Source organism: Eptesicus fuscus, chromosome 20 (genome assembly GCF_027574615.1).
Source record: "Eptesicus fuscus isolate TK198812 chromosome 20, DD_ASM_mEF_20220401, whole genome shotgun sequence".
Lineage (NCBI taxonomy): Eukaryota > Metazoa > Chordata > Mammalia > Chiroptera > Vespertilionidae > Eptesicus > Eptesicus fuscus.
Window position 1 is genome coordinate 50,572,696 of NC_072492.1, and position 9,733 is coordinate 50,582,428.

The 9,733-nt window shown below is 60.6% G+C and overlaps 1 protein-coding gene across 1 annotated transcript in view; it reads left to right on the forward strand.

Moving 5' to 3' along the window:
- Window positions 1-9,733, forward strand: part of RNF213 (ring finger protein 213) — an 82,012-nt gene that overhangs the window by 16,968 nt on the left and 55,311 nt on the right. Inside the window, 7 exon segments of the mRNA XM_054708872.1 lie at window positions 283-436; window positions 1,022-1,192; window positions 2,335-2,424; window positions 3,202-3,324; window positions 5,492-5,672; window positions 6,782-6,955; window positions 7,660-7,809. Coding sequence (XP_054564847.1) covers window positions 283-436; window positions 1,022-1,192; window positions 2,335-2,424; window positions 3,202-3,324; window positions 5,492-5,672; window positions 6,782-6,955; window positions 7,660-7,809 — 1,043 coding nt within the window.

A 9,733-nucleotide genomic window follows, 5' to 3' on the forward strand; every position in this document is an offset into this window, starting at 1 on the left:
TGAGAGAGGAAGGGAGAGGGGGGAGAGACAGAAACATCCTGCAGGCCCCACACTGGGGACCGAGCCCGCACCCCGGGCCCGGGCCCTGACCGGGAATCGCACCCCGACCTCCGGGTTCATGGGTCGACACTCAGCCACTGAGCCAGGCCGGCCGGGCTGTTTGCTTTCTGTCTTGGTCACAAGTTGGCGATGGCTGGGATTGCCCTGCGGTTACGCTGTGCACGGGCCCAGGAGGTGCCTCCACTCGGGACCCGTGATTTCCCATCACTCTCTGCTGCGCAGGGTCCTCGAGGCGCCCTCGGTGCCGTCCTACCTCACCGTGTGCCTGAAGCTGCACGAGGCCGTCTGCAGACTTGCCAATGGCCGGACGACTCATGAGCTGCCCGCCTCGTCGGCCGAGATCATCTGCCACGTCATCAGGCTGAAACCGGTGGCGGTGAGTGGGACACGCCCTGGTGGCCGCGGAGCGTCCAGTGCCCCCGCTCACAGGGGCTGGGCCGACGCCGGGGCTTGGGGTGGCCCAGCGGCTCCCCGCGGCTCTGCGTGGAGGATGCCGTGTGAGCCATGCCCTTGGCCCCGGCTCCTGTGGAGGGAGGGAGTCGCCGTGCAGATTGTCAGGTGACGGGCAGTTACAGAGCAGAGCAGGGGGCCGGGCGGCAGGTGACACCCCCGATGCACGTCCACGGGCCGTCTTTCCACTGAGCTCTTTCCCCACACTGTAAAAAAATATGTATTTTTATTGACGTCAGAGAGGAAGGGAGAGGGAGAGAGAGAGAAACATCAGCGATGAGAGGATCATGGACCGGCTGCCTCCTGCACGCCCCACACTGGGGGCCGAGCTCGCACCCCGGGCCTGTGCCCTGACCGGGAACCAAACCCTGACCTCCTGGTTCACGGTTGATGCTCAGCCCCTGAGCCACGCCAGCCAGACGCCCCTCCACTTGAATGTTAACAACAGCAGAGGCCGGACCAGGACGAGTCTCTCTCTCCCCCTCCCTCCCCACCTCCCCTTTGCTAACAGGACTCCGCGGAGACGCAGGGCAGCGACACGGGGACCAGGGCCGCCGTGGGGGACGTGGTCCAGGGAGCCCTGAGCACCACGAGGGCGTGGCTCGCGGGGACCTTCAAGCAGAGCATGTTCAGCAGCTCCTATGCGGCATCCGTCAGGTTTACCTACAGCCAGGAGATCCAGGTGAGCTGGCGACCCAGCACCGGGCCTCGGCGGGTGTCCGTCCTGGGGGACCCCGGTGGGTGGCTGTCCTGGGGGACCTCGGCGGGTGTCCGTCCTGGGGGACCTCGGCGGGTGTCCGTCCTGGGGGACCCCGGTGGGTGGCTGTCCTGGGGGACCTCGATGGGGGTCTGTCCTGGGCCCGGGCCTTGGGCCCCACCCCCAGCGGGATCTGCAAGGCCAGAGCCGGTCAGGCCGCCGGCCGGAGCCCTGCAGGGGCAGCCCTTGTGGGGAGGCGCTCTGGGGCGGGGCTGGGCACTGGGGTCTGACTCAGGGCTGAGGTTATGAATGACGTTGATGACGTTGGACGTGGAAGGAAAGGGTGCGCGCAGGCGCTGCTTGAAGGGAGGCTGGGCCGAATGGCATCTGAAGGGAGAGAGACCTGAGCCCCAGGGTGGGCGGTGGGGTTTCCAGGGCAGCAGGCGTGGAATAGAATCACGGCCGCAGCAGAGGACGGGGGGCCCGTTGGCCACGGGAGGGCGGGGGCGGGGCGGCCACGGGGAGGGCGGCCGTTGGGTTGGGCCTCGGGCTCACGGTACCACCTCGGGCCTGCGGGCAGGGGCTCCGCCAGGCTGAGCAGGGCACCTGCTGGGGAAGCTTTTGCCACTCCCCTTTGGGTTTTTATTTTTTATTTTCGGTTTTTTAAACATATTTTCATTGATTTCCAAGAGGAAGGGAGAGGGAGAGAGTAACATCCATGATGAGAGAGGATCACGGGTCGGCTGCCTCCTGCACGCCACACGATGCTTCGAGCTCGCAACCGGGCCTGTGCCCTGACCGGGAATCGAACCGGGACCTCCTGGTTCACAGGTTGCCGCTCAGCCCTGAGCCCACGGCGGGCGGGAACCTAACGTTTTTCAGAACAAAACATTGAGGGGGTTCTTCCCGAGCCACAGCCAGTTGCACGCGAAGGGCCGTGTGGCTCCCAGGCCTTCGTGTTCCAGGGCGGAGGTGGCTGCCCTGCCCGCCGCCCACGGTGCCCAGGGACAGCAGCTGGGTCCCCCGCAGGTGACCCCCCCTCCCCGTCCCAGCAGGGCAGCGCCCGCGTCCCCACAGCCGTTGGGAGACGGTAGCGGTGCTCCCCTGTCCCTGACCTGTGCCTGCAGGTGTGGCGGCGGCTGGTGGAGATCCCCTTCCCCGAGGAGCACGGCTGGAAGGCGTCCTTGCTGGGGGACCTGGCGGGGCGGCTCAAGCAGGTACCGGGCCGGCGCCATGCTTCTTGGGCAAAGGCAGGTCGGGAGACCCGACACCCATGCCCGCCACGTCGCTGCTCCCGGTGCAGCCTCGCTGGGGGCCCGGATGGAATTCCAGAGAACGACTGGGGGCAGGGGTTGCCACCAGGGGAACCCCAGGCACATGTAGGCCCCCGAGTGGCCGGTGGTGACAGGCGCCTGTTAAACCCGGTGAGGGGGGGCAGGGGGTGGGGAGACATGGACCTGCTCATTGTGTAGTTCAGTTCCACGGCTCTCGGAAGTTCGAGGTGGATTTTGCTGTTGCTGTTACTCCTCACCGAGGACGTTTTTTCATTGGTTTTCAGAGAGTGGAAGCCGGGGGGGGGGGGGGGGGTGGAGAGAGAGATATATGATGTGAGAGGGACACATCGACTGGTTGCCTCGCGCACGCCCCTCATTGGGGATCCAGCCCACAACCTGGGCCTGGGCCCTGACCAGGGATCGACCCCTGACCTCCTGGTTCATAGGTCGCCGCTCAGCCACTGAGCCCTGCCGGCCGGGCAAAACTCACCCTTTGCTGCAAACTGCAGCGCAGGCGCCTCCTCTGCCGAGCCGGCGTGGCGCCTGCATGTGGTCTTGCTGTTGGTCTGGCGCGGGGGGGCAGTGAGGACGGGCCGAGTGTGGGGCGGGAGGGAGGTCCCGTCAGAGGGGAACGGGTAGGAGAGCGGGAAAGTGAGAACCACGGGGTATCGGTGTCCCCGGGCTCGGAGTGCGCCCCAGCCCCGCCCCTGCGCCCCGCAGGAGTCGCCGCGCAGGCAGATCGCCGCCTACTGCAGCACGGACTGGGCGGCCGCGGGCGCCGACGACAGCGTGTCCAGGTGCTTCGAGAACTGCGTCATCGAGGCCGTCAGCTCGGCCTGCCAGGTGAGCAGGCGCACCGGGCGCATTCGGGTCCCGCTGCCTCCGAGGTCGGCGGGGACGTCGGCGGGAAGGGCTGGCCAGGGCCCGCTGCCTCTGAGCCGGGGCAGGGCCGGTTCTGGAACCCGGGACCTGGACCAGCTCCTGGAGATGCCGCTCAGATGGCCGCAGCGCGCCGCTGTGATGTGTGGCCAACTCAGCCGCGCACGTGTGACCTCGAGTCCGGCGGTGTCCCCAGGGCCCCTGAAGGTCCCCGCGAAGTCCCCGCTCCTGGGGTGTGCTGTCCCCGACACCGCACCTGCGCAGCGAGAGTCGCCAAAGATTGACAACACGCTAATGGAAGAAAGTGACCTACCCATCCACTTAGGCCAGGGGGCCTCAGCCTTTTTAAACGGGGCCAGTTCACGGTCCCTCAGCCCGTGGGAGGGCCGGACTACAGTTTAAAAAAACTGTGAACAAATTCCTATGCACACTGCACGTATCTTATTCTGAAGTTAAAAAAAGGCAAAAACACCCGCATGTGGCCCTCGGGCCTTAGTGTGAGGACGCCTGGCTTAGGGGCTTTTTCTGCAAAATAGGGAGGTAGTCTGCCCCATGCCTCTCAGGGGAAGCCTCCTTTGTATGCGTGGGTGCCTGTGCACGTGCATGTAGCTGTGTGTGTGTAGGCATGCGCACTTGTGTAGGCATACACACACACGTATAGGCATGTGCAGCTATGTGTAGACATGCGCACACGTAGGCATGTGGGTGTGTGTGGCCATGTGCACACACGGAGGAATGTGTAGGCATGTGTAGATATGCACATACATGTAGGCATGCAGGTGTGAGTGTGTTGTAGACATGTAGGCATATGTGTGTGCAGGCATATGTGTGTGTAGGCATGCACGTGCATGTGTGTGCGTGTGGGTGTTCTTTGGGGTTCTCTGTAAGAAGCTCATGTCACCTGTGAATGGATTTTCTTCCTTCCAAGCTGGCGTCTCTCACGCCCGTCCTTGCTGACTGCGCGGCAGCAGCTCCAGCCGAGTTGCGTGGAGTCGAGGGGCCCTCGTCTTGTTTCTCTCTCCTTGAGGGGGGTCAGCTGGGCCGGAGGCCACAGGCCCTTCCCGGAGGGAGTGCCTCCGGCCCTGGGGGTTCTTCAGGAAAGGACTGGGGTTGTGCCCAGTGCTTTCCTCAGCCTGTGGAGACGATCGTGTGACTTCTTTCTATTGAGACGATGTGTTACGTTACGTGTTTTTTATGTTCAACACACATTTCCTCCCGGGAGAAATCCCATTTGGCGCTTAATCCTTTTTACAAGTCACTGGAAAAGGCTTTCTTTCATCCTCTTGTTAGTTTATTTAATCCGCACCTGACGATCTTTTCCCGTTGATTTTAGAGAGAATGGAAGAGAGGGAGGGAGGCGGGAGGGAAAGTAGAGGGAGAGAGAGAGAAGATAGAGACACATCGATGAGAGAGAGACATCGATTGGTTGCCTCCTGCGCACACCTTGACTGGGGCCGGGATGGAACCTGCGACCCAGTTACGTGCCCTTGACTGGGAGTCGAACCCGAGACCCTCTGGTGTGCAGGCTGACGCTCTAACCATTGAGCACACGGGCCAGGGCCCTTGTATCCTTTTTTTTTTTCCTTTTATCCTTTTAAATACCAAAAAGTATCTGTTGTAAACTCTCTCTCTCTCTCTCCCCTAACTACTGAAACTTTTGGTAAAAACATTGCAGCTAAAGAAGGAAAGCATTTCGTGTCCTGATGGGGAAGCAGAAAGAGGCCTAAAGTGCAGGCGTGTGTGCCGGGGGGGCGGGGGGAGGAGGGGGCGGCCGCGGCCAGAAGCGGGTCGGGGATGTTAAGTGCGGGTGCCCTGACGACTGCGGCTCCGTGCGGTGCTTCTCACGACAGGACAGGACAGCGCAGGCGGAGCGCAGGCGGCGGGAGCGGGGCGGGGCGCGGCGGTGGGCCTGTCTGTGGGTCCCCCTCTCCCTGTCTCCGGGGTCACCGCTCAAGGACACATTCACAGCGAAGCCAAGTCCCTAAGAAAAGGGAAGCATTTTGTTTGACGCCCGGAAGACGAGTCACAAACGATTTCTGAAGCCGATGGGGTGATAACTGTCATTCAGAAACAAGCCAACTAAAAACACGGGTGCCTTCCTGAACTCCCGTCCCCTCCTCCTTCCCGTTAGTCGCAGGTCAGCATCCTGGAGGGCCTCTCCCACAGCGACCTGCGGCGGTTCGGGACCCTCGTGTCCGCTGTGGTCACCAAGTCCTGGCCCCGGCGCCGCGGCGAGGCCGTGGACGACCTGGCGGAGGTGCTGCGGTACCTGCTCACGGGGCCAGACGTCACGCATCTCTTCAAGCTCTACGGTGCGTCCTCGGGTGTCCACTCGCGTCCCGCGGACCTGCGGCGGGGTGGGCGCTGGACCTGACGCGGGGAGGGCGGGCGGATGTCCGGCGAGGAAGCCGATTGGCTGGAGGGCCCAGCAAGGGCGGGGGCCCTGTCTGTGGGTGAGGACACCTGAGGGCCCGTCCCTGGCGCAGGGCTGGGCTCAGCTGCTGTGTCCTCCCTGCTGGCCTGGAAGCAAAGTCCCCCTGAAGGTCCCCTTTTTCTTGCTTTTTTTTTTCTTTTTGAGAATCTTCACCCGAGGATACTTTTCCATTGATTTTTGGAGAGAGTAAAGGGAGCGAGGGGAGAGGAGAGAGAGGAACATGATGTGAGAGAGACACATCGATTGGTTGCCTCCCAGGGTCCTGGGCCAGAGATTGAACCTGCAATCCAGGTACATGCCCTTGACCAGAAATCAAACCTGAGCTGCTGTGGTCCACGGGGCTGACACTCTAGGCCAGTGGTCGGCAAACCACGGCTCGCGAGCCACATGTGGCTCTCTGGCCCCTTGAGTGTGGCTCTTCCACAAAATACCATGTGCGGGCGCACACATACAGTGTGATTGAAACTTCGTGGCCCATGCGCAGAAGTCGGTTTTCGGCCTGGGCGAGTCTGTTTTGAAGAAGTGGCTTTAGAACACTCAAGGGGCCAAAGAGCCGCATGTGGCTTGCGAGCCGTTGTTTGCTGACCACGGCTCTAGTCTAACCACTGAGCCACTCCAGCCAGCGCAATAGACCTTCACTTAAAAAAATATATATGTTTTCATTGACTTGAGAGAGAACGGAAGGGAGAGGGAGGGAGAGAGACATCAATATGAGAGGGCAACATCGATTGGCTGCCTTCTACACGCCCCCACTGGGGATCGAGCCTGAGACCCAGGCATGTGCCCTGACCGGGGATGGAACCGGAGACCTTGGTGCGTGGAGTGCGTTTCAGACCTGCCCTCCTGAGTGTGACCCCCACTCGTGCTGCCTGGGCGTTGGGGCCGGGCGGCGGGGAGGTCCCGGGAGCCCTCCGCTTGGTGGGGATGGGGGGACCCGGGCAGAAAGGGGGCCCCACGGGGTTTAGACTCAGTTCTCCACCTGGGCAGGCACCGACGAGAAGGTCCTGGCGCACATCACGGAGGACGGCAAGAAGCTGATGGCAACGGCCGACTCGGTCTTCACCAAGGTGGCCGCGGACCTGCTGAGCGGCGCCTTGCCGGTGGCGCAGCTGGAGCTGATCAGGAGCCACGGGGCGCGGTTTCTGGACATCTGGGAGCTGAGTGAGTGCGGGCACCAGCTGCTGAGGGCGACGGGGGCGCGCTCACGGGGTTCCCAGAGGCTGGTCTTTGAGGGGCTCTTTTTGCCGCGAGAGTGACAAGACGGTTTCTTTTCTCTTCTTTTCTTTTTTGGAAAAAAAACCCAAAAGATTGATGAATTTATTTATTATTATTTTTGAAACAATCCCAACGTTCTAAGAAAATGGGAGCTACATTGAAAAGAACTTTCTAAAAAACCCTCCACCGTTGGGAGAGTAGCTTGCCAGACGGATGCCCATCATCCTGAGGACTTGAGCGTGCATTTCCGTAGGCCAGGCCTTGCCCCACAAGGCTACCCGGTCCCCACCGACGGCAGAAAATGAACCTTGATAGGTGGCCCCCTGGAATGTCCGTACCCCACAGGGTCTTGTCAGTGGTCCCAGGACTCTCATGGAGAGCAGTGGGATTCCGCGCGGAATCAGACGTGGCATTTTGTGTCATGTGGTGTCTACTCCTTGGGAAAATAGAACAGGAAAGTGATCAAACCGTGACCAAGTCCCGGTGCTCACCGGCCCGTCCCACGCTGCTGAGCACAGCGCCGGATGGAGGGGCTGGGCTCTCGGCCCTGAGCGTGCAGTGCATCCTGGAAGAGGGAAGAAACGGTTGCCATGGAGAAGGATTTGTTCTATTGGGTAACTTTTTTTTTTTTTTTTTTTTTTTTTGGCCAGAGAGAAAAAGCCTCTCGCCGCAGGAGAAGAAGCACGACATGAAGAAAGTGCTGGACTACAGGTGGGAGGAGCTGCAGTTCCTGCTGGAGGAGCGAGGCCGCGTGGACAGCCTGCTGAAGCTGTGCGAGGCGGCCAAGCCCTGGGTGCAAGGTGACTCGCATCCGACCTGTAACCACCAGGCGGCGGGGTCCGGGAGGTCCCGATGGGAACGTGCCCGCGGGCCTGCTCTCCGAGGGCGGCTTCTGCCACGCGGTCACTTTAAGCAGAGCTGGGCGAGCCGCCTTGTGCTTTTCGGTGTTTGCGTCATGCCCCTCCCCCGCTCTCCTTTTAAATATGTTTATTGATCGCAGAGAGAAAGGGAGGAGTGAGAGAGAAACGTCAATGGTGAGAGAGAAGCACTGATTGGCTGCCTCCTGCACGCCCCCCATTGGGGATGGAGCCTGCAACCCGGGCCTGTGCCCTGACTGGTAATAGAACCCGGGACCCTTGAGTCCTCATGCTGACACTCTATCCACTGAGCCAAACTGGCCAGGGCCCTCTCTTTTTTTAAAAAAGTTTTTTTTTTAATATATCCTATATAATAAAAGGGTAATATGCAAATTGACCCTAACGGCAGAATGACCGGGAATAAACCGGTCACTATGACATGCACTGACCACCAGGGGCAGACACTCAACGCGGGAGCTGCCCCTGGTGGTCAGTGTGCTCCCACGGGGGAGCTCCGCTCGGCCACAGCTGGGCTGACAGCTGTGAGTGCAGTGGCGGTGGCAGGAGCCTCTCCCGCCTCCTCGGCAAGTGGACATCCCCCCAAGGGGTCTCAGACTGCGAGAGGGCGCAGGCTGGGCTGAGGGACCACCCTGAGTGCATGAATTTCCATGCACCAGGCCTCTAGTGTATATATATACACACTGAGTGGCCAGATTATTATGATCTCTGAACAAATAATAATCTGGCCACTTAGTATGCGTGTGTGTGTGTGTGTGTGTGTGTGTGTGTATACACACATACATACATACATGCTAGAGGCCTGGTGCATGAAATTCATGCACGGGGGAGGGGGGGCAGGGCATGTCCCTCAGCCCAGCCTGCACCCTCTTCAATCTGGGACCCCTCGAGGGATGTCTGGTAGGATCGGGCCTAAACGGGAAGTCGGACATCCCTCTCACAATCCAGGACTGCTGGCTTCCAACTGCTCGCCTGCCTGCCTTCCTGATTGCCCCTAACCGCTTCTGCCTGCCAGCCAGATCTCCCCCTAACCACTCCTCTGTCAGCCTGATTGATGCCTAACTGCTCCCCTGCCAGCCTATTTGCCCCTAACTGCCCTCCCCTGCAGGCCTGGTCTCCCCCGACTGCTCTCCCCTGCAGGTCTGGGTCCCCCCCAACTGCCCTTCCCTGCAGGCCCAGTCACCCCCAACTTCCCTCCTCTGCTGGCCTGGTCACCCCTAACTGCTCTCCCCTGCAGGCTTGATCGCCCCCAACTGCCCTCCCTTGCAGGCCTGGTCCCTCCCAACTGCTCTCCCCTGCTGGCCATCTTGTGGTGGCCATCTTGTGTCCACATGGGGGCAGTCATCTTTGACCACATGGTGGCAGCCATTTTGTGTGTTGGAGTAATGGTCAATTTGCATATTACTCTTTTATTAGATAGGATAGAGGCCTGGTGCATGGGTGGGGGCCAGCTGGTTTGCCCTGAAGGGTGTCCCAGATCAGGGTGAGGGTTCCCTTGGGGCTTGGGGCAGCCTGGGTGAGGGGCCTGTGGTGATTTTCAGGCCAGCCACGCCCCCCGGTGACCCAAGCGGAGGCCCTGGTATCTGGGATTTATTTATCTTCTATAATTGAAACTTTGTAGTCTTGAGCGGAGCCAAGCCTCCTGCTTGTTCCGTGGCTGCAGCCATTTTTGTTGGGATTTATTTATCTTCTATAATTGAAACTTTATAGCCTTGAGTGGAGGCCTGGGCTGGCAGAGTGCGGAAAGCTTGGCTTTCTCCATCGCCGGGGGCAACTCAAGCCTCCTGCTCTCTCCAGCTCTATGGCTGCCGCCATTTTTTTTTGCCGCCATTTTTGTTGGGATTTTTTT